Source organism: Dromaius novaehollandiae, chromosome 17 (assembly GCF_036370855.1).
Source record: "Dromaius novaehollandiae isolate bDroNov1 chromosome 17, bDroNov1.hap1, whole genome shotgun sequence".
Classification (NCBI taxonomy): Eukaryota; Metazoa; Chordata; class Aves; order Casuariiformes; family Dromaiidae; genus Dromaius; species Dromaius novaehollandiae.
In genome coordinates this window covers 15,988,026-16,010,530 of record NC_088114.1, presented here as the reverse complement: position 1 = coordinate 16,010,530, position 22,505 = coordinate 15,988,026, and the positions used below count along the sequence as shown (strand labels likewise).

The window sequence follows — 22,505 nt, the reverse complement described above, 5'->3', positions numbered from 1 at the left end:
CGCAGCCCTGGGAGCTGCACGCATGGCCAGGTGACAGTGCGCAGCCGCGTAAAAGCATGTGACAATGCGTGAGCATGTGGCAGCGCGGGAGCGTGCAGCCGCGTGAGGGCACGCAGCAGCACGGGAGCATGCAGCGACGGCACGAAGCAGTGAGAGCACGAATCACACATCGCAGAACACCTGAGGTTGGCAGGGACCTCTGGGGACCATCTAGTCCAACCCCCCTGCTCGAGCAGGGTCACCTAGAGCATTGCCCAGGACCATGTCCAGTCGGGTTTGGAATAGCTCCAAGGATGGAGACTCCACAACCTCTCTGGGCAGCCTGATCCAATGTTCGACCACCCTGACAGTAAAGAAGAAGTTTCTTATGTTCAAGTGGAATTTCCCATGTTTCAGTCCATGCCCGTTGCCTCCCATCCTGTCACTGGGCACCACTGCAAAGAGTCTGGGTCCATCCTCTTGGCACCCTGAAATATTTACACACATTGGTGAGATCTTGTGAGACTTATCTTCAGGCTGAAGAGTCCCAGCTCTCTCAGCCTTTCCTGACATGACAGATGCTCTAGTCCATCATCTTTGTGGCCCTTCCCTGGACTCGCTCCAGTAGCTCCATGTCTGTCTTGTCCTGGGGAGCCCAGGACTGGACACAGCCCTCCAGGTGTGGCCTCACCAGGGCTGAGCAGAGGGGCAGGATCACCTCCCTCAGCCTCCTGGCAATGCTCTGCCTAATGCACCCCGGGATACCATTGGCCTTCTTGGCCACAAGGGCACCTTGCTGGCGCGTGGTCAACTCGGTGTCCACCAGGACTCCCAAGTCCTTCTCTGCAGAGCTGCTTTCCAGCAGGTCAATCCCCAGCCTGTCCTGGTGCATGGGGTTATTCCTCCCTAGGGGCAGGACCCTGCACTTGCCTGTATTGAACTTCAGGAGGTTCCTCTCTGCCCATGTCTCCAGCCTGTCCAGGTCTCTCTGATTGGCAGCACAGCTTTATGGTGTATCAGCCACTCCTGCCAGGTTTGTCTCAGCAGCAAACTTGCTAAGGGTGCACGCTGTCCCTTCATCCGGGTCATTGATGAATACATCGAACAGGACTGGACCCAGCAGTGACCCTGGGGTACATTGCTAATTGCTGGCCTCCAACTAGACTTTGTGCCACTGATCACAACCTCTGAGCTCTGCCATTCTGCCAGTTCTCAATCCACCTCAGTGTCTGCTCAACTCACCTGTACGTCATCACCTTCTCTATGAGGATGTGATGGGAGGCAGTGTCAAAAGCCTTGCTGAAGTCCAGGTAGACAACATCCACTGCTCTCCTCTCGTTCGCCAAGTCGGTCATTCCACCGTAGGGTGGTTAAGCATGGTTTCCCCTTGGTGAAGCCAGATGATGACTGCTCCTGACGGTCCTCGTCCTTGACATCCCGCGCCAGATTCAACTCAATGAGAGCGTGCAGCTGCGTAGAACCTGCAGGCATGGGAATGCACACAGGTGCGGGAGAGCATGTGGCCAGGGAAAGTGTGAAGACACGTGAGACTGTGCACGCACGTGCGTGTGTGTGCGTGCGTGAGTGTGCCTGCAGCAGCGTGAGCACCTGCAAGCGTGGGAGCGCGGGAAGCCAGGGGAGAGCGTGCCGGGGGGATGCTGGTGGGCGTGCAAGAGCATGCAGCCGGGGGAGGGCACGGAGGCGTGCGAGTGCATGCAGGTGTGTGAGTGTGCGGGCGTGTGTCCACGTGAGTGTGTGCAGCCGTGTGAGATCGTGCAGCTGTGTGCGAGCCTGTGCAGAGCTGAGCGCGTGGGTGTGTCAGAGCTGGGAGGTGTGGGAGAGCATGTGACTGTACCGGAGCGTGCGACTGTGTGAGAGCATTCGGCTGTGAGTGCAGGCAGGCATCCGAGCGCATGCGGCTGTGTCACAGCGTGCAGGCGTACAAGTGCAGGCAGGCATCTGAGTGCGGGTGGCTGTGGGAGAGTGCCATACGTGTCATTGTGTTCCCGCTTGGGCGTGTGTGCAGGTCTGTGCATGCAGTGTTGTGTGTGCAGTTGCGTGTGTGTGTGCGCACCGTGCACACGATGTGTAGTTGTACGAGACACGCTGTGTGCACGTGCAGCAGCATGCTTGTGTGTGCCTGAAGGTACGTGTGCAAGCAGCTGCGTGCGGGCAGGCGTGCGGGACTGCAGGGGTGTGTGTGTAGCTGTGGCTGTGTGTGCCTGCTGGGGCACGCATGTGTGCACGTGGCCAGCTGTGCGTGTGCAGGGGTGTGTGAGTGCGTGCAGGTACATTTGTGTGCAGCCTGTGTGGGTACCTGTGCAGTTACGTGTTTGCATGCAGCTGTGTGCATGCAACTGTGTGTGTGTGCAAGCGTGTGTGGTGTGTACTGCTGTGTGTGCGCACAGGAGCGTGTGCAGTCTTGTGCATGTGCTGTTGTGTGTGCGGTTTGCTGTGTGTACAGTCTGTGTGTGCGTATGCGCGGCTGTATGTCGCTGCAGGTATGTGTGTGTGCGTTCAGTTGTAATCTTTAGTGCGGGTGTGTGCATGTGCACGTGTCTGTGTGCATGTGTGTGAGCATGTGCATGCGTGCATGTGCATGCGTGGGTGTGCACACATTTTGGGGTGGGTGTGCAGTGCCTGTGTGTGCCCACGGGTGTGCATGTGTGTGTGTGTGCAGGTGAATCTGTGCATGTGTGCACACGTGCATGTGTGTGTGTGTGTGCATGCTTGTGTGCCCACTTGTGTGTGTGTGCACATGCATATCTGCATGTGTGTGCAACTGTGTGCATGTGCATGTGCAAACGCATGCCACTGTGCGTGTGCATGTGCATGCACGTGTGTTATGCCTGCATGTCTGTGTATATCTGCGTGGGTGTGAGCACGTGCATGTGCATGCGTGTGTGTGCACATGCGCATGCGTGTGTATGCATGTTCCCATGTATGTGCAGCATGTGCACATAAACGTGTGTGTGCGTGTATGCAGGTATGTCTGCAGATGTGTGTGCGTGAGTGCTGGTGTGCATGTGCATGTGTGTGTGCTTGTGCATGGTCACACATGCACATGTGTACACGTGTGTGCACACATCTGTGTGCCTTTGTGTGCATGTAGCATGTGCCTGTGCATCTGTGTACGTGTTTATGTGCTTGTGTGTGCACGTTTGTGTGTCCCTGTGTGCGCGCGCGTCTGTGTGCACGTGCATGTGTGTATCAGCATGCACTCGTGTGTGCGTGCGCACGTACGTGTGTGTGCGAGGTGCACGTGGGTATGTTTTCGTGCATGTGTGGGAGTGTGTGCTTCTGTGAGCACTTGTGCATGTGCCTGTGCGTGCAGGTGTGTGCGTGCACCTGCGTATGTAAGGTGTGCATGTGCGTGCACGCGCGTGCATCCCTGCCTGCACGTGTGTGCATGTGCAAGCGTGTGTGTTTATGTGTGCATGTGTGTGCGCGCCTGCGTGTGCACGTGCGCCTGTGCGTGTGCACGTCTGTGGGTCCACGTGGGTGCGTGTGCATGTGTGTGCACGTGCACGTGAGCATGTCCGTGTGCGCATGCGCGTGCCTGTGCGGCTCTGTGTGTGCACGTGCGTGCGCGTGCGTGCGTGCGTGCATGTGTGCGCGCGCAGCCCCTGATGCGCGTGCGCACAGAGCGGTGCGCGCGAGCCCCGCGCTGCGCCGTGACGTGACGTGGCGGCGGCGGCGAGATGCGGCGGGCGGCGGCGCTGCTGCTGCTGCTGCTGCTGCTGGCGGCGGCCGTAGCGGCGGCGGCGGAGGGGGATGGCGGCTCTCCGCCCTTCCAGCTCGACTGGGCGAAGCTGCGGGGCCTGGCCCGGGGCAAGGTGGAGGTGAGCGCGGCGGCGGCGCGTGGCGGGCGCGGGGTGGCGGCGCAGTGAGGCGCGGTGAGGTGACGGCTCCGCTCTGCTCTGCCCACAGACCTGCGGGGGATGACGGCTGAACCGCCTGCGGGAGGTGCGTGCCGGGGGTGCGGGGGGGCCCGGGGGACTGGGGGGCCCGGGGGAGGTGCTGAGTGGCCGGGCCGCCCGAGGGGAGGGGTCCGGGGGCCTGAGGGAGGGAGGGGCCGGGGGGTGCGGGGGGGTTTGGGGGGCCTGAGGGAGGGGGGACTGGGGTGTCCGGGGTGGGGGCCCAACGGGGGGTGTCTGGGGATCTGGGGGGGGTGTCCGGGGGGCCCGAGGGGGGGGCCGGGGGGTGCCCGGGGGTGGCGTGGGGGCTGCGGCAGGGCCCGGCCCCCCCACCGCTGATGTGCTCCCCGCCGTGTTCCCGCAGGTGAAGGCCTTCGTCACCGAGGACATCCCGCTGTAGTATCCTCCATCCCAGCGTGGGGGGGTGGCGTGGGAGGGCGCCTCGGGCCGGGGTGGGGCGGCTGCGGTGGGTTCCCCAGCTCTGCTCGCTCCTTAACCCACCTCCCAGCCACAACCTGGAGATGAAGCACCTGCCCGGCGCCGACCCCGAGCTCGTGCTGCTCAGCTACAGATACGCGGAGCTGGAGGTGAGGGGTGACGGGGCGCTGGGCCCTGCCGCCGGACGGAAGGCGCGTCGCGGGTGGGACCCGGCCGGGCAGGAGCTGCTGGCATCCGGCCTGCGGACAGGGTGGCAGGAGCCCTCGGCCGCCGGAGCCCGCGCCTCCCTGCGCCCGCCCGGGCTGGGCGCGCTGGGGACGGGTGCCGCAATCTCTGTCTCTGCGCAGAGAATCCCCCTGAGCGACATGACGCGGGAGGAGATCAACCGGCTGGTGCAGGAGCTGGGCTTCTACCGCAAGGAGGCGCCCGACGCCCCCGTGCCTGAGCAGTTCCAGTTCGCCCCTGCCAAGCCTCTGCCCACCCTGCCGCTGCCCAAAGCTCGCGCGGCCGAGAGCGAGACCCCCTCCGAGCCTGACAACGGAGAGCACCCAGACCTCTAGGGAGCAGCGTGAGGGGCGCCATGCTCAGGATGCGTGCAGGGGGCAGAGGGGCGAGGAGCCGGTCCCCAGTGCGGCAGGATGAGGCCGTTAGACTGGCTGCCTCTCCTCGCGGGGCTGGGCGTGGTGCCAAGGGCTGACCGGGAAGCAGAGATGTCTCCTAGCTGCCTCCCACCGTCGCTTGGTGCTACGTAGCCTCTGCTACGGGGGTGCCCGGAGCAGCTCCTGCCTTGAGCAGAGGCTCCCTGCGCACTGCGGACCAGGGGGGTCTGTGTGCCTATCGGTACTCTCCCTCACCTGCAGCCCAGTGGCCGCAGCCATGCTGGCGTGGCTAATGAGGAGAGGGGGTTCTTTTTGCCCCCTCCATTACTGTGCCACAGGTTACAGTCAACACCTAAGAGTGGGCAGCAGTATCCTACCTGCCTGGGACAGGATGAAACCCTCAGCAGAAAGCCCTGGCTGCTGGGAGTAGATGTGCTGTGTCCTGGAGGGTGGGAGAGCTGCCTCCTGGGAGGGTATGGCTTTACATCACCGTCCTCACGGCCTCAGCCGGCCCACAGTAAAGCCCTTACACCCATCGCGCTGCACCGTGTCATCTTTCCAGGCAGGTCCCAGGGAGGTGCGTGTCCCACACCGCTCTGTAGTCAGTGCCTGGTGGAGCTGAGTGCTTGCAGAGGTGGGGGGAGTTCGCAGGGTGGCCCTGGGTACAAGTTGTTGCTGGCAAGGTGACAAACCAGCCCACACAGTCTCACTGGGCTGTGCCTGCGCAGCCCCCCTACTTGTTGGATGCCTCAGGCGCCGCAGCTTTGGGTCACCGTTGCTTCTGCTTGGGAAGCAGAGACATGGGATATGGCCCTTGGGCGAGGTCCTGCAGCGGCCGAGCTGAAGCCTGGCTGTTCCCGGTGCTCGCCCAGGGCGTTTGCTCTCTGGCAGCAGATCAGAGCGGAGGGAGCAGATGCAGTGTCTGCAGAGAAGCCCACAGAGGTTCAGGAGCTGGCTCAGCACAGCCCTGGTGGAAGCGTGAGGTCTTTCCCACCCTACTGCCTGTGGCAGCAGGCAATAAGCCAACGGCCCTCAGCTAGGCGAGACACCAGCAGTGCCCCTTAGCTCCAGCAGTTGTCCCTGTCCAGGAGGAGGTGCGCGTGCCCATCGCCTCGCTCGGAGGCAGAGGGGTCGGCTCTGAAAGAGCAGTGCTAGGAACGCGTCCTCTGGATAAGGAGAGGGCACTAAGCCTCGGTGATGTGCTCTGGTGGCATGAAGCAGCCGTGTCACTGGGAAGAGTTGGGAGACAAGGATCTGAGGTAGAGCCGTCACCCTGTAGAATAAACCTTTATTGTCTGGCTGGTGTTGGTACACGTGTCAACGCAGGTGTAGAGACAGTGATGAAGGGGTGAGTGGTGCTGAGCACACAGTGCCCAGAGCTGGGGAGGAGAGCAGGGGCTGGCTGGGCCCGCGGCCCCGGCCTGCACCTCGGGCCCCTCGTTTCCCTTTGAGCCCTCCCCATCACCCCTCCAGCTCCCCAGCACAAAGATGCTGCAGATCCCCGGTGTGGAAGTGCCCCTGGGCACAGGTGCGCGGTGGGAAGCAGGGTGTCAGCACGGGTGCCGTGGAGCCATCCTGAGGGAGGTGGCACCGAGCAGGGACTGTGGTGGGCAGAGAGGCTTCCTTGCGCGATGCCAAGGAGAGCAGCTGTCTCTGGGGCCGCCTGGAGAACCGGGTGCTCTGTCTCATGGATGCACCGTAACCAGCAACTCCTGACAGAGACGTGGGCCAGGTGGGCCCTGGCTCTCAGGGCCGGCTGGCTGGGGGGGGTGGCCAAGAGCCCCACGAGCCCGCCCAGACTGCTGGATGCAGGGACCCAAGCAGGCCCAAGGCCTGAGGGGCACAGCTGTGCCCTGGCCTCCCTGAGGGAGCAGGGGCGCTGCCCACAATACGAACAACTCCTTGAGGACAAATAACTTAATACAATAGAGAGCAGGAGGGGAGGAGGAGAGCCCAGCTGGAAGCAGGGAGGTGGCATCCTTGGCAGGGGCCACCTGACTCCGTCCTGCCCTGCCTGCAGGTTCAGCTCTCAGCCAGCCGCGGGCAGAGGCTGACAGAGGGAGCTCCAGCAAGGCCCAAGCGTGGGGTAACCCAGGATGGCAGAGCCCCCCCTCCTCAGCGCCAATCCCTCAGCATCACTGGGCTCCTCCTGCCAGCCTCTCCGCTGGGGCGGGCAGCTCCTCCGCGCACCAGCGTCCCTGGGGGGAGAGGGGGGCGGTGAGGTGTTGGTCAGCTGCAGGCCAGGCCAGGCTCTAGCATTCTTTCTGCCGCAAGCGCAACTCGTGGCGACGCAGGTGATTGTAGAGAGACTGCACGTAGGTAAAGACGCACTTGGAGTCCGGCTTCTTCCCCATGATCATCATGTCTTCCACCTCCACCAGGGGCACGCAGTCCACCAGCATCCTGGGGAGACATAGCCCTTAGCATGGCCACCACACAGGCTGTCCCTGCCTGCAGAAGGCCAGGACGTGACCGTGCCACCCAGGGGCCCACCCAGACTGGGCATCTCTGCCCTGATCCCACTCAGCTCCTGCTTGGCCCCCAGCGCTCACAGACACACACACCCCCCCCCCCCCCCGTCACTCCTGGCTCTGGGAAGAGCTCGTGGTGCCTACAAGGATGGGGGCAGCCACCTTGCCTGCACTGTGTCAACTGCTATGCCTAGGCTAAGCCTAGCAGCCACCTCTCTGGCCCCCAGGAGTGGTCTCTGTCCACCTACTGGCTTGCCCACATCCTGGGTGCCTGCAGTCACCTCTTCTCCAGCCTGCTGCCCTCTTTCCCCCCACAACCCCTCTCTCTCAGAGCAGGGCGTGCCCACCTCGGCCACCTCCTTCCTTCTCCAGCTGATGCTGGTGTTTTGGGGAAAGAAACCTGTTCGGACACCCCACCACCTCCAACCAAGGACGGTCCAGGGAAAGGCAATGGGGCTGTGGTGCAGTCACAAGGGGTTCTTGATCACATCTCCACCCCTTACTCCTGCCACATACCTTGGCCCTCTGTGTCCCCACTGCTTCCTTCCTGCTCCACTAGCCTCCTGCTCATCCACGCGCTCGGTCAGAGCCCAAAACAAGGGGCCGCGGTTGCCGAGTGCGTTACAGCAGTGCCAGAGCTGCTGGTGGGCTGGATGTCGCGCAGCTTTGAACATCTCAGTGCTGCTGTGCACGGCCACCGCACACCTCCCCCGGGCCAGGAGGCCTCGGGGCTGCTCTGCAGGGCTGCGCCATGGCCCTGTCCCAGCTCCCGCCAGGGCACAGCCCGCAGCCCCCGGAGCGCTGGCAGCAGGCCTGCTCCAGGCGGAGAGGGCTCAGGCAGGGCCTGGGGCCACAGCCGGAGCAGCCCAGGCCTTCGTTGCTGCCCTCGCCCCAGTGGAGCCGCAGCAGGGAACGCTCACCCACACGCTGCCCCTGGGGCGCCCGCAGCAAAGCTGCCCCTTGCCCTGCCAGCGCCACCCTGCCTCGCTCCTCGGGGAGGCAAACTGCTCATCCCCGAGCCAGGGCCTCCCCTCCCAGGGCCTGCGGGTTGCAAGGCAGAGGGTCCCTCCGAGCAGCCCTAAGCCTGGCTGCAAGGGAGCCGTGGGGACCTTTGGGAGCCAGGGAGGGAGGGGGAGGAGGTACAGAAGGAGGGGCAGGAGGTAGACGGGGGCAACCAGCCCGCTCCACCACCTCGTCCTTCTGCCCATACCTGGGGCAGGTGGAGGTGTGCTTAGGAGCACCCCAGCAAACACAGGCTGCCCTGCTGCTGCCGGCCTGGCTGCGGCTCACAGCTGACCCCCATGGCACCGCCCCAGGTAGCTACGGCCCGGGCCGCCTGGACGAAGCTCCAAGGAGCTTCAGTGCTGCTCTGCAGCAGTAGCTGCACCCCTGCCGCCGGCCTTGGCCCGACAGCGCTGCAGGCACCAGCACCCAAGAGAGGAAGGTGCCAGAGGCCTCCAGGGCACGGTGTGTTACTGGCGCTCGTGCCCCACACAGAAACACTGTTCCTACAGGCTGCCTGGAGCAGAGCCTGGGCCAGCACCCAGAGGCTGCACAACGCCCAAGCGGCATGTCCCTGCGCTGGGCTGGGTCCAAGCAGGCTCAACACTAAAGTCCTGGGACACAGAGGGGAGCAGTGGCCCAGGGCCTTGCTCCGGACTTCCATGCTGTGTCCAAGGAAGGAGCGCAGAGCTGGGGCAAGGTGAGGAGCACCCACCCAGGCCCAGCTCTCACCAGCCCCCCACCAGCCACATGAGGTGAGCGGGCCCTTCTCAACGAGGAGGGTGGGAAGGGCTCCACCCCTGCCTTGTTACCCCAGTCCTGGTGGGAAGGGGCAGCAGCCTGGGGCAGGCCCCCACCTCAGACACCAAGATGCCGCAGCACCATGTCCCCTGATCCAGCCACTCAGGGAAGGGGAGCTGGGAAAGCTGTCCGGTAGAGTCAGAGGGGCTCCCTCCCACGCAGCCCAGGAAGAACCAGGCAGCCGTGCAGTCTGGTCCCCAGGCACCACAGCCACTGTCCAGCCAAGGGCTCTAGCCCTAGCAAGGGGCTGGCCAAGGGCAGCTGGTACAGCATTAGAGGGATAAACAACTATCCCCCACTAGTGCCCACCCCTGCAATGCTCCCCCAACCCTTCTCCCTCTCCCCAGGCTGCAGAGACCCCGCTGACCTTGCTGCACATCACAGTCCCCTCCAGCACAGCCTGCCACACACCCCATCGCTCCCTCCCAGCCCCAGCTCGCCGCAGCCCCACGCCTGGGGCAGCCCCGTGCTGCAGCCCTGGAGCAGAGGGGCTGCAGGGCTGGTGCGAGCACAGCCCAGGACAGACCTGGAGCCAGTTCCAGGCCTCCAGGCAGGGAGCTGGTGGGGGCATGGGCACAGGAGCTAGAAAGAGGAGTCAAGGCAAGCCCTGTTGCCCCTGGCCTCTGCATCGGTGCTGCAGCCTGCTTCCACACCTGGGTCACCATGGGACTCATGCACGTGCCAGGGCTTGGACCAGTCCCACGGTCAGCTCTATTGCTGCCCCTCTTTCATGCCCTGCCACCCCTGCTCATCTCACCAAGCCTCTACAGAGCTGGAGCCGAAGAGGCTGTGGGAACAACGGGCTCCGAACCCGGGGGCCTGCCCAGCCCCTGCCCCACCTCGTGATTCGGCTGCCTGAGGGAACGTGCGCAGCACCTTGGGGAAGCACCTGTCCAGGTTTTGGGAAGCAGCAACACCCCCACTGCAGTCAGCCCCGGCTTGTGCTCAGCCCTGCCTGATGGAAAAGCTAAGGCAGCCCACGGAGACAGTTTCTGCCCTTATAAAGACATTGTTTAGGGCTCGGTGTGCTCGTGCACCATGGAGCCGGGGGAGAGGAGGCTCCAGCACCAGCTGGGATGCCCCTGAAGACAGGCACAAACACTCCGAGAGGCAGGACTGAAGCCTTGAGTCACACTTTCCAGGCTCCCCTCTCTTGCCCATATATGAGCAGGCAGCACCTCGCCGGGAGAGCACCGTCACCCACGCCTGACCCTGCAGCGCAGCACCCCGCGCAGCCCCCCGGCCGAGGCCAGCGGCTCCCTCCGCGGGGCGGGGGGGTCGAGGGCCTGCAGCCCCCGCACGCCCAGGCAGCCACCCCCAAAGCCCAGGGCAGGGGAAGGAGGCAGGAAGTGCAAGCAGTGAGGCTGGGGCATCCCGGGAAGCGATCGGACCCCCGCGAGGGGCAGACGACGGCTCATCCTCGCGCTCGCCCCTAACCCAGGCGGTGCTGCTCCGGGATCCTGCTGCTGAGCTCAAGCGTAACCGAAGCAGCAATCCCCAGCAGCGAATCCCCCGGGCTGGACCGGCAAGCTAGGAGGAGAGCACGTGAGTGCCACGACACCTCCGTTCCCCCGGCTGCCAACCCCGGCGGCTGGAGAGCGATCAGCCCGCCCGGGCTGACACAGCACTCCCCACCGCGACCCCCAGCTTCCTCCCACCCGCCCTCCCCACGAGCAGCGTTTACTGGGAGGACCGAGGCCGGGGCTGGTAGCAAGCCAGTCACCTCCGTCCCCTCTCCTGGCAGGGGGGCCACAGCTCTGCACCCTGGGCCGACGAGAAGCCACGACCCTCACCCACCCGACCCCCCCATGCCCTTCCCAAGACCTGGTGGCTGCTCCCCAGCCCCTCTGCCGAGAGCACGGCCAAGCTGTGGGGGGTGGGCAGCGGGCACGTGGGCGGTAGTTCGACAGGAAGATTCTCACCATCGCTCCCAGGGGTGCAAATAGGCTACGACTTTTTGGTTTTTACCAGCCCCTTCTGGACCAGGCAGCGATAGAATTCCTGAATGTATGTGTACACACACTTCCAATCCGGCTCGCGCATCCGGATCATGTCCTCCACGTCCAGCAACTGCGGACAGTCTGCGTGCTTCCTGGGGGCAGGGAAGAGAGAGGGGGAAGCCAGTGACCGCAGCCCAGTCGGGGAGGGGGGGAGGAAGAGAGAAAACAAGAGACACGTATCAATGCAGTTCCCCTTCCCCGGGCAGATGCTGCTCTGCTCTCACATGCTCTGGGGGTGCGCGATGCAGGGCGGGACGGGACCAGGCGCCGCTGCGCTCCAAGGCCATTCAGTGAGACTCGGAGGGGGAGGGCTCACAAGCACAGGCTGCAGGAGGGCAGGGCACAGTGAGCAGCGTGGACAGGCGTGAGGTCCAGGGGGGAAGGACAGAACGAGACAGAGGAGGGAGTGACGTGTTCTGGCGCGCCGGGTGGTTGAGGAGCAGATTCCAGAGCGGAGCTGCACTCTATATAGCCAGTATATAGACCGGGCCGGCAGGGCAGGGCAGACCTGACCCTCCCGCCCAGCTCCGCTTGGAATTGCACGGCACAGCCCTGGTGCAGGAAGCTCGGGAGAAGACGCTCACAAGAGCTGGAGGAGGAGGAAGGATGAGAGGCCACCTGGCTTCCAGGCTGGAGGGATCGATGGCTCTCTCAGTCCACGCACCGGTCCCAATTAAGGCAAAAAGTGTATTAACAGGATCGCCAAGACCCAGGTACACGGCCCCCATTCCCGCTTGCTCCACTGAACAGCACCACAGCACCAAGGGAGCTGGCTGGAGCTCCCAGCTCGCGCCACCACCCTGGGCACCAGCCTGCTGCCGCCCTGGGGGCAGGGGCTGCTCAGCAACCCACCTGGCCCTGCTCAGAGGCAGCAGCCAGCCAGGCGCTGGAGGGAAGGAGGAGTGGACGGGAGGAGAGACAGAAGGAAGGAGAGAGGGCCTGGCTTCCAGCCCTCCAGCTGGATGCACTCCCATCTCTCAGCACCCAGGAAAACCAGAAGCAAAAGGGGAGGGGGAAAGACTCAAGAAGCTGCGACGGTGTCTGAGCCCTTACAACCGTGAAGGAGGCACCCTGCACGTACGCACCTGGCCCTCCATCCATCCCCCCGCTCTGTCAGGGGCTGTGGTCCCATGCTCAATGCACTCAGGGAGGGCTATGCCCCCAGAAGGGGGGAGGCCCAGCCTAGCCTCTGCACGCAGACGTACAGGCTCGCAGGCTGCCCTGACTTTGGGTCCCTGCCCCACAACGAGGTATCCCAGGCCCAGGCCCAACATCTCTGCGCCAGACTGGGCTGTACTGGCCTCTCGTGGCCCTGTACAAACAGGCACTGCTTTCCCCAGTGTCAGCCTGACCCAACCTCATTGCAGAAGCGATGCAGATGGGCCACTGAGCCTGGGACACAGCCGGCTTTCTCCGGGGCTGTGGCTCTTGCCCTGTGCCTGTGTTCTCCTCGCCCAACCAGCGAGACGAAGAGCTGTCCAGGCAAGGGACAAGTAATGCTCATAGCCCATCTGATGAAGCACAAAAATTACGTACTCTGCAGAGGAGAAGGCCACCTCGAAGTTGCGACGGCGGTTCTGGGGCGTGAGCTGGCTGTAGTCAAAAGCCTCAGGGAAAAAGTTGTGGACCAAGGCACAGAAGGCCATGCCATCACTCCAGCTGGACGAGAAGTTCTGGATGTCCACATGCTGTGGGGCAAGAGAGTTATCCAGAGGGAGAGGGACTGACCCAGCCTCGCCAGGGATGGGGAGAGGAGGCAGCACTGACCTCGTAGCCCCGGGTCTTGGCTCTGCACCAGTCCAGCAACATCTGCTTGATGCTGTTGGCATTGGGAACGCCAAAGCTGGAGGAGCGCTGCACAGCTGTGCGTGACACCGCAGGGTTTGCAGGACTGTGGGGAAAAACACACAGCGTTACCCACACGGTGCTCAGTCCCACCTAGCCCTCCTGCTGCAAGGCCTATGCTCACCTGCCGCCTTCCTTCTGCAGCTTCTCAATCATGGCCTTGCGAGCCTGTGAGGCAGATGTCTTGGGCAGGCTCTGAGCTTTCATCAGCTCCTTCTTCTTCTCAGCCTGGCGCCGCTCCAGCGCAGCCAGGCTGCTCTGTCTTGAGGCACTCTCGTCTTCACGGTCAAAGATGCTGGAAGAGACACAGGCAAAGCCTCAGTCCTAATGGGGACACAGTCAGCCCAGACGTGGACTCCTCAGCTCCTTCCCATCCCCAGCCCAGGGGTTCACGCATCCCTGGTGGTTCAGAAACCTCCGCACCCCCGTGACAGACCAGCACTGCTCAAGGGTCCCCGGCTGGCTTGTACAGCTCACAGTGCTGCGGGTTCCCCTGGCAGGAGGGCTCACTGCCCAGGGTCCCACCCACAGAGGGACCCAACGGCTTGTGCCATGGGGACTGCTGGAGGAGCAGGCAACTGCTGGCTTTGGTGACACCCCTGTACCCGGCACCACAAGCTGGACAAGGACAAGGAGGAAGAGCGTTTGTGCAGCAACCAGACAGCAGGCAAGGACTGCTCCGCCTGTTCTTGTGCGGGGCTGCCATGAGGCTGGGGAGGCACTGCCACTCACCTGCCCATCTTCTTGGAAGAAGAGCTGTAGGATGATTTGGTTTGAACAAATGTACTGCTGCCATCTGCAAAGAGACAGCAAGAGAGAGAGGCTTCAGGCAGGAGCAGAGAGGGAAGGAGCAAGGCAGGCTGGACAGGCTCCACCATGTGCCCGAGGGCAGGGATGGCACCGAGACAGCAATGCCCTGGGGAAAGCGGTGATGCCCAGAGGATGCTGCAGAGAAAGGACAGCACTAGCTCTTACTGTCTTGTCTCTTCACGTAACTCGACTCCATGGTTGTCATACGGGAAGTCTTGGTGCCATCGTCTGCAGGGGGAAGGCAAAGGGAGGCCAGTTAGGTCTGGGTGCCACCGGCTGAGACGTGCCCTGGCATCTGTGTAGCGTGACAGAGAAGTCCTGGATGGCCAGCAGGATGAACGGACATAGCTGTGTCCAGGGCAGATACTGGGGTGCGAGACGGAAGGCACGTGCCAGCCCAGGCAGCAGAGATCAGACAGAGCAAAGAAGAGGCCGGTGAGAAGGAGCAGAAAGGCAGAAGGGCCAGAGCAGCCCTCAGTCACAGACAGCAATTCCCAGCCAGCACGTCCAAGGCCTTGGAAACCAGAAGGTGTAGGTGACAGGAGATTGTCCCGAGGAGCACACAAGGCCTATGCCAGCATTGAGGGGGAGTAAGGATGACGTGGGAAGGAGCCTGAGCTGATCCTTTAATGCTCAGGCCCCCGGGCAAGCTGTGGGAGATCCAAGGAGGCACCCGCTCCTTCCTGACACTGGAGGCTGGCAGAGGGAAGGTAGCTGGCCCACTACACGGGGCCCTAAACCAGGGTCCTGCCATCTCCAGGTTGCCTCTCACAATATAGCTGACCCTGTGCACCCACACCACTATCTCCCTCCAAGGGAGGGCAGTGGAAGATGCTTGGGTCTCCGTGCTGGCCCCTGCCCAGGGCTCTGCAAAGCCCAGTGCACACCACAGACTAGACTGACGCTGGAAACGCCAGGGCTCCCTGAAGACACTGCAGCCAGGCCAGGCCCAGGACAAGCAGAGAGAGAGAGCAGCAGAAACAGGGCTGAGCCTTGGCAGGAGAGAGGAGGGAGCTCTCAGCACTGCCTCCTGACGGGATGGGGGGCCTGCAGAGCTGAGCCAGCAAGGCCGACGCTCTGCCAGCCCTGCCCTTACTAGACTGGATGAGGCGCTCGGTTTTGGTGACTGTGCTGCGGGCCGAGCCGTCGGCCGACTGGGTGCTCTGCGTGGTGGTGGTCTCTGTGTTATGGCCTGCCCTCCCTGCTGCAGCCTGGCTCTTCAGCTCCTGCAGCTGCTGGTTCCGCTCTTTCTCCCGCTGCTCTGCAAACACACACGTGAGATGCTGTCAGCAGCCAGACACAGGCTCCAGTGAGCGACGGACACTTGTCCAGCCATCCCGGAAGGTCCTACCCGCTGTCACCAGTCCAGAACTGGCCTACAGGAAGGATGATGTCCTCAGCCTGGCAGAGCCAGGAGTGTAGCAGAAGACACAAGACGCCCCTCCTTGTCCTCACCACTGCCAGGATGCACCCACTTGGGCACCCCTTCTGCCTCCACCTGCAACGCCTCTGTGACCGACAGCTCCACCGCTGACGCCCGCCAGAGCTCCCAGGCTCTGTTCTGCAAGCCAGCGCAGCAGCCTCTGCCCCTCCCTCCCGCCCCATGCGGCGGCAGCTTCCCCAGCCACCAGCCCCAGCAGCAGGAGCAACTACCTCGCTTACGCTGGCGCAGCTCCCGCATGGCGGCACGGATCAATCGCCGCTCCTCAAAGTCTGTCGTCTGATCCAGCTGCAGAAAGAGATGGAGGTTAGCATCTCCGCCGGGCTCCTGGCCTTGCTGTGGGCCCCCTCACCTCCAGCCTGTGCCCTTCCCTTGGGGACCGACCTGCTCCACCCCCCACTCCACCCCTCCGGGAGCACAAGGGCAGAGGAAGTACCATCTTATCCAGAACATCCTCGTCCTCGATCCTGTTCAGCTCCTCGACACTCAGCTTGCTCCTCTTCTCCAGCTCCCTCACTTGGGCTTTCTCCATGCCATTGGGAAGCTCTGGTTCCAGCCTCGGTGCTTGGGGCTGCTCCACCAGCTCTGGCTCCATCTGCAAGGACAGCACTGCATGGCTGAGCTCTCTCCAGCCCGCGATTTGTACATCTGCGCTCGTTCTGGCTGCTGAAACATCCCTAAGTGCTTCCCACTGCTGCCTGGGCAGGCAGACCCCGCTCCAGGAGGAGGAAAGCCACAGTCAGCACCAGCCCAAAGGTCCCACACAAACCCCCGCAGCCCACCAGGGCCCCACAGCAAGGCAGGGGGTGCCCAGGCGATCCGAGCTGGGCCATGCTCTGCCTGCTGCCTGGCAGCTGGCAAGTTGCTGGCAAGACCAGTGTGCACCATTAGCAGTGGCAAGGGATTTCCAGGGAATTAAGAGACTTAACAGAAAGAAGAGCTTGTGCAGAAGATCAAGAGCTTCCCTATCATCTCTGCGCAGAAACTAGGCCAGCTCAGCCCCTCTGGGACCACAGCCAGGGCACCAAGTCCCTTTCAGCACGACCCACAAGCAATGCGCCCCAGGCAGCTGGCCAGGCCCAGAATAGGACAACAAAGAGACGGGAGGTGTCGAATGCAGGGCCAGGGCAGCCCCTCCACACCTGGCTCCATCCCGCCTGCCAGCCAAGCGGGAGGGCCGGGCAGGCACGCGCTAGCCTGGCGCCCGCCTTCCCTTGCGGCGCAGCCTGGGCCGAGGTGCCGGGGTCCGCCGTCGCCCCGAGAGCCCCCGGCAGGGAGGAGCGGCCCCAGAGGCCCCCGAGCCAGATGCCGGCGTCGCCCGCCCCCGGCTCTCGCCGCTCCACCGAATGCGTCCGCGCGGTGCCGCGGGCCGGCAGCCAGCGTAAGGGGAGCCAGGACAGCTGCCCCGCAGCCCGCCGCGCGCCCCCGCACCGCCCCAGCCGGCACGCCAGCAATGCGAGGCAGGCGGGTCCCATTGGCTCCGACACCGGGCCAGGGGCCCTGCCTGCTGCTCGCCTTCCCCAGCAACACACAGCCATCGCCAGCTGATCCCGCGACAGTGCCGGCCCGGCCCCCGCCGGTCCCAGCCCTCGGCGAGGGTTTCTCCTCGCCCCGCGGGCTCCGCGCCCCTGCTCAGCCCGGGGGGCCCTCGGCCGCCCCCGAAGCATCGCGGGCAGGAGCCGGCAGGGCTCGGAGGAGCCCCGCGAGGCACGGAGCGGGGACGGGGCGCCAGCGCCGCCGCCAAGGGCCGCCCAGCCCCTGCCCCTGCCCGCACTCACGCCGCTGTCGCTCCTGGAGAGGTGCACGGACGACTGCCGGCGCGTGCTGGAGAAGGTGGGCGGGTGGGCCACCGGGCCGCTGGGCTCCTCGGTGCCCTCGAAATGGGCGCAAGGGTCCTGCGCCTCCAAGAAGAGCGTGCTGAGGTCCTTGTCCTCGGGCTCCTGCGGCGGCAGCCACAGGGCGAGCGCGTCGAGCCGGCGGCCCAGGCGCGCCTGCTCGGCCCGCAGCTCCAGGTGCTCCTCGCGCAGGGCGCGCAGGGCGGGCGCCAGGGGCTGCACTTGCCGCAGCGCCTCCTCCAGCCGGCCCTCCACGGCCTGCCGGAAGGCCTGCAGCTCCAGCCGGAGCTCCTCCAGCTCGGCCGCCTTGGCCTGGGCCAGGCCGTGCAGGCTGACCCCCGGCATGGCGCCGGCGGGCTCCAGGGCGGCGGGAGGCAGGCGCCGCGCTCGGCCCCTCTCGGCTGTCACCTGCCCTTTATAGGGGCCCCGAGGGCACCACCCTCCGGCGCGGCTATTCTTATCGCCGGCGCTGGGGGTCCCGCGCGGGGGCGCAGGGGGAGGCGCCGACGCCGGGGAAGGTTCCCGGCCCCGCGGGAGCGGGTGGCCCAGCGAGGGGGGCCGGCGCCGGGCAGCGAGACAGAGCGGCAGCCGGCGGCTCCGTGCCGGGGTGGGGGGGGTCCCAGGGCTGCTGCGGCCACCGGGAAAGCAGGGTCCTGCCTTAGCCCGTGCTGGCAGCGGGTGCCCCAGCCCGAGCTGTACCCCCCGCAGGGGTTCCCGCAGGACCAGAGACCTTGGCTCTGGGGAGAGCAGATGGGCATGGGCAGAGCCAGGCGCAGGAGGCAGCTGCGCTGCCAGGATCCGCCCCGGGAGCCTTGTTTCGCTGGCTGCCTCCAGACTCGCAGCCTCTCTGCAGAGCCCTGGTGGCTGGGACCACCCCGCTGGCCTCCTTTGCCCCTTCTCCCACTACTCCGTCTCCCGTCCTGCGTCACCAACAAATCACAAACCTCCTTGGCCCCAGCCCAGCGCGAGCGCGGGAGCACCAGCTCCTTCGCTGCCAGCTGGGTCTCAGGCTGGGGGGTCCCACGGGGGGCACCCAGCTCCCCTTACCGCCTGCAGCCTGGGCAGAGCAGGCGCCCGCGCGACGAGCACCCATGCCACCCTGCCAGTGCGCCAGGCAGACAGCACACGCGGAGGCAGCGATTGCCCCCCGGCTCTGCAACCACCCGCAGGCTCCCGAGGATGTCACCCGACCCCTACCTGGCAGGGCCGATGGCACCTCCACCTCCTCCTCCTCCTCCTCCCTGCCCGCTCGGAGGGCACCTGGCAGCTGGGTCTCCCGCTGGGCAGGCAGCGGGTCCCGAACCCGCCACCCCCACGCAGCAGCACTGCTAATGCCTTAATGAGAGCTGACAGGCCGCCGGGGCCAAGCCGGCCTGAGCGCATTAGCGCCGAGAAGTTGCCCCAAGCAAGCGGGAGCTGGGTCCTCCCCCCGGCTGCCCTGGGCAGGCAGCACCCAGCTCCGGGCACCCGCCTCGCTGGGCCGCAAGCAAGCGGCACCCACTTCTGACATCCCTGTTCTGCCAACGCCGCTGCGTGCACGAGCGCTTTATGTTACCCTAGATGGCCAAGAGCAGATAACAGCACTCGGAGAGCTGCCCGCGCTGCCTCCCAGGCGCCTGCGACTCTCCTCACCCCGCATGAGCTCTGCGGCCACAGAGCTGTGGGGCTGCAGCCAGCTCTTCCCCTCAAGCGTTTTGCAGTGGCACCCAAGAGTCCTCACCCCCCGTGAGGTGGGCACCCACCACCCTCTCGCCTTTTGGCTTGAGGGCAAGCGGAGTAAGGAAGAGCCAGGACTCCAGCCCGCTGCGCCCGCGCTCAGGGCACAGGATGCTCTGGTGCCAGGGCCCGAAAGCAGCTCCCCCGCTGGCGAGCTCCCCATCTCTACAGCCAAGGCCCATGCCCAGGAGGGGAAAGCACAGGGATGGACAGCAATGGGTTTCCCTGGGCTGCTGCCACCCCAAGAGTGTCTAAGAACAGAGCAAGGGGTGGGAAAGACCCACAAAAGACTTCCAAATCCAGCTGCAGGCACAGCTGGGTCCTCACAAGGCTCACGTGGCCTGGGACGTGGTTCCACATACAGACCCTGGGCTTCCCCCCGTGGTGCACAGACATCGGTCTGAGCTGCCCAGTGCCCGGATCCTGCTGCCAGCACCAAACCGCCTGCCCCGACCAGCGGAGCAGGACTCCACCCCATGCCGGGTAGCCCAGGACCCACGCACCGGGCCTAACCAGGTCACTGCTGCGCGGGTGCCAAGTGCTGCTGGGCACTGCCGTAGGCGCACGCTCACCTTGGTGACATTGCTGCTGCTGCTGCTGGGGACGGTGGTGATGCGGATGGGAGTGCTCCTCAGCCCCAGGTTCAGCTCTGCGACAGGAGGAATAAACGCTCGGGGCCTGTCCCAGCCCTGCAGGCTCAGCCCCGCGCCCGCGGCTGGAGAAGGACGCCGGCTCCCGCGGGGCTGGCTGGCTGCCACGTGCATCCTGCCTCAGCAGCACAGGCACGGAGCTCTGGTACAGAGAAAGGACTCTGGGGACAGCCTACAGATTTGGAAGCCACTTCACGAGGAGGAGATTTGGCCCTCCCTCGTCACCCCAGCCCGCCCTCTCCCAGAGGAAGGGCACTTTCCACAGCTCTCCAGCTGGAGCCAAGACCACCCTGCATGAGAAACAGCCCTGGGAGAGGGCAGAGCCGCAGGAGAGCAGCTCAGAAGCATCCAGATCCAGCAAAGTCCAACCGTGACCAGGCAGCGCTGGAACACATGCACTGCACATCAGCAGAGATGGGATGGGACAGGACTGCAAGGATGCAGAGATGTGCGGGGCGAGACGGGACAAGGCAGGTGTGTGGGGACGGGGCAGACCTGCGGGGATGAGAGGGGACATGGCAGGACCACAGGGATGGGAGGGAATGGGACAGGACTGCAGGCATGGGGACATGGTTTGGGGCCAGCAGCCTCGCGCTGAGCACAGAGGTGCACTGGGCAGGCTGATGTTCTCTGCCAACGCGTGAGGGTCACCAGGCATGAACCTGCCCAGAGCCCAGGCTCTTCTGGCAAGAGGCATTGGCCCACATTCAGCCTCCTGGCCACCAATGTCCAAATCCCACGGGTGCTCACCTGCCCACTGCTGCCTACGTGTCCCATGGGTGCCCACCTCCCCGCTTGCCTGCTGGTTTCCACCTGCTCGTTGGTGCCTACTTGTCCCATGGTGCCTACCACCCTGCTGGTGACCCCCAACCCGCTGGCACCTCTCTGCCCCATCAGCACCTACCCATCTGCCTACGCACGTCATCCCATGGGTTAACACCGCCCCACACGCGCCCGACTCCCCGACCGCTGCCTGCTTCCCCGCCAACGGCTACCTGCCCAGAGGCGCCCACCTGCCCCGCGGCGCCCACCGTCTCGTTGGCCCCCGTGACGCCCACCGGGGCCGCTTCCCCGCCCGGCGCCCGCCATCGCGCCCGGCCGGTGCCCACCTGCCCGCTGGCTGCTGGGGGCCCCCACGACGCGGGTGCCGAGGGGCTGCATGCGCCCATCCTTGATCTCGATGGTGAAGCAGGTCTTCATGGCGTCGGGGCCGGCGGGGCGGGGGCCGGCGGGCGGCGGGACCGGGCGCTGCTCTGCGCCCCCGCCGCCGCCCCGCGCGTTTTGAGCGGGGCCCGGCGGGGCCGCGCGCGGCCCCCGCTGCCATTGGCCGGGCCCGGCCCGCCCCGCCGCGCCGCCGCCCGCCCCCTCGGGGCCGCCCGCCGCCGCCCGCCGCCGGCCCGCACTGCCCGCCGGGGCCGCGTTGCGGGCGGCCGCCGCGGCGCTGGGCGCGGGGGCCTCGGCGCTGAACTTGCGGGCGCGCTCGCGCACGGAGGCGGCCCGCTGCAGGGGCCCGGCGGGGCTCGGCTCTGCGGGGAGGGGGACGGGCACAGGCGCGCGTCAGCGGTGCATGCAGCCCCCCCGCCGTGCCTCCGCGCTGCATGCAGCCCCCCGCAGTTCCTGGCCCGGACGCTCCCGCGGTGCATGCGGCCTCCCCGGGTTCCCCCGCGACGCACGCAGCCACTCGTGGTACCCCCGTGGTGCATGCGGCCCCCACCCCGGTGCCTGGCCAGGATATTCCCATGGTGCATGCAGCCTCCCGGGTGCCCCCGCGGTGCACGGTGCCTGCACGGGGCATCCCTGCGGTGCCCGCAGCCTCCCGGGTGCCCCCACGGTGCACACAGCCTGCACGGGGCATCCCCGCGGTGCCCGCAGCCTCCCGGGTGCCCCCGCGGTGCACACAGCCTGCACGGGGCATCCCCGCGGTGCCCGCAGCCTCCCGGGTGCCCCCGCGGTGCGTGCAGCCCCCCACGGTGCCTGGCCAGGCTGTGCCCCTTTGGTGCTCGCAGCACTCGCAGCCAGGCTCCCCAGCAGCACGTGCGGCCGTGCACGGGTGCGACAAGCCAGGGAGGCTGGAGGGAGCAGAAAACATGCCCTGCGCGGCAGCCACACCGGCCTCGCTCGACCCGTGACGCCCGCCCCGTAGCACGCTGCCGCCGCCGCGGAGCTTCTCGGCTGCCCCAGCCCCCGCGGAGGACCCGCCGCCACCGGGAAGCGCAGCGAGAGCGGAGACAGCCACCCCCGGCGGAGGGACCTCACCTGCGCGGCCAGCTGGGCGCGGGGAGGAAGGCGCCGGCTCCCAGCGGTGAGTGTCCGGGCGGGCCGGGGTCCCTGCTCCGCGCTGGGCGGGCGCTGCCGTTCGGGAAGGGCCGGGCCATTAGCAGGAACAAGCCAAAGGGAGCAGAGGGTCAGAGCAGCACCGGGTAGTGGTGTCAACCATCCCACCCCCACCCCCACCCCCACGTGGGGTCTCCTGGGGTCACCCCGTGCTTCCCAGACTGCAGCACCAACGACCACCAGCATCCGCAGGCCGCCCCGAGCAGCCCCCGGGCAGCAGAGGGTTCTGCTCTGCAGCGCCAAATCCCATCGCACGGGAGGGCACGGGGGAGACCAGTGCCTCAGCATCCGGACCGCGGCCCGCCGGCTGCCATCACAGCCCCAGGTGGGACGGCTGGGCGCAGAGAAGGCAGCTCCCAGCCGGGGGCTGGCAGCACCCAAGGGTTGTCTGCACCCAGCGGGCACCGGCTCCGGCCTAGGGGCAGAGCGACTGACACCCCGGAGGAGAGGCCTGGCCTCTCCCCAGCAGCCAGGTCTCGGCCGGAGCCCCTCGGGCGGCAGGAGGCCGCTGCTGTGTGCTTCCCTTTGCCCCCAGCACTCGTCCTGCCCTGCGGCTGGGCCGTGCTCCAGCCCAGGAGCTCCCTTGCTTCTGCCTTCCCCTTCGGCCAGCAGCCCCTGCCCCTCTTTGCTTTCCCTGGGAGAAGATGTCCCACCACTGCAGCACTAG

At 65.7% G+C, this 22,505-nt stretch overlaps 2 protein-coding genes across 6 annotated transcripts in view; one reads left to right on the top strand and one right to left on the bottom strand.

Annotated features, from left to right (window-relative positions):
- The first annotated feature begins 3,555 nt into the window (after positions 1 to 3,555).
- On the top strand, positions 3,556 to 5,468 carry SELENOM (selenoprotein M). Of its 2 annotated transcripts, XM_064522357.1 has the most exons (5): positions 3,557 to 3,821; positions 3,910 to 3,945; positions 4,261 to 4,295; positions 4,405 to 4,483; positions 4,682 to 5,468. In XM_064522357.1, the coding sequence occupies exons 1-5, from the start codon at positions 3,681 to 3,683 to the stop codon at positions 4,892 to 4,894; spliced, it is 504 nt and encodes a 167-aa protein (XP_064378427.1). In that variant the 5' UTR covers positions 3,557 to 3,680; the 3' UTR covers positions 4,895 to 5,468. The 2 variants fall into 2 exon arrangements, with proteins under 2 accessions (XP_025974941.2, XP_064378427.1); XM_026119156.2 differs by lacking the exon at positions 3,910 to 3,945 and having other exon boundaries at positions 3,556 to 3,821.
- A 736-nt stretch (positions 5,469 to 6,204) lies between these two features.
- The window catches only part of SMTN (smoothelin), a 29,370-nt gene continuing 13,069 nt past the window's right edge, over positions 6,205 to 22,505 (bottom strand). The window contains exons 9-21 of one of the 4 annotated variants that reach the window (XM_064522352.1): positions 21,761 to 21,853; positions 20,614 to 21,030; positions 19,427 to 19,503; positions 15,740 to 15,898; positions 15,516 to 15,591; positions 14,959 to 15,123; positions 14,028 to 14,090; positions 13,785 to 13,848; positions 13,177 to 13,347; positions 12,975 to 13,098; positions 12,744 to 12,895; positions 11,130 to 11,299; positions 7,179 to 7,336 (exon numbers count right to left, since the gene is read on the bottom strand). In XM_064522352.1, the coding sequence (XP_064378422.1) occupies positions 11,155 to 11,299; positions 12,744 to 12,895; positions 12,975 to 13,098; positions 13,177 to 13,347; positions 13,785 to 13,848; positions 14,028 to 14,090; positions 14,959 to 15,123; positions 15,516 to 15,591; positions 15,740 to 15,898; positions 19,427 to 19,503; positions 20,614 to 21,030; positions 21,761 to 21,853 (1,706 nt within the window). In that variant the 3' untranslated portion in view covers positions 7,179 to 7,336; positions 11,130 to 11,154. Of the gene's footprint in view, positions 7,337 to 11,129; positions 11,300 to 12,743; positions 12,896 to 12,974; positions 13,099 to 13,176; positions 13,348 to 13,784; positions 13,849 to 14,027; positions 14,091 to 14,958; positions 15,124 to 15,515; positions 15,592 to 15,739; positions 15,899 to 19,426; positions 19,504 to 20,613; positions 21,031 to 21,760; positions 21,854 to 22,505 lie in introns of all 4 variants that reach the window. The other 3 variants (XM_064522351.1, XM_064522353.1, XM_064522355.1) reach the window with 3 other exon arrangements.

Coding starts and splice junctions, on each gene's coding strand:
- SELENOM (XM_026119156.2), top strand. CDS start 3,681: ATGCGGCGGGCGGCGGCGCTGCTGCTGCTGCTGCTGCTGCTGGCGGCG. Junction 3,822..4,260: donor TGGCCCGGGGCAAGGTGGAG/GTGAGCGCGGCG, acceptor GTGTTCCCGCAG/GTGAAGGCCTTCGTCACCGA. Junction 4,296..4,404: donor ACCGAGGACATCCCGCTGTA/GTATCCTCCATC, acceptor CCCACCTCCCAG/CCACAACCTGGAGATGAAGC.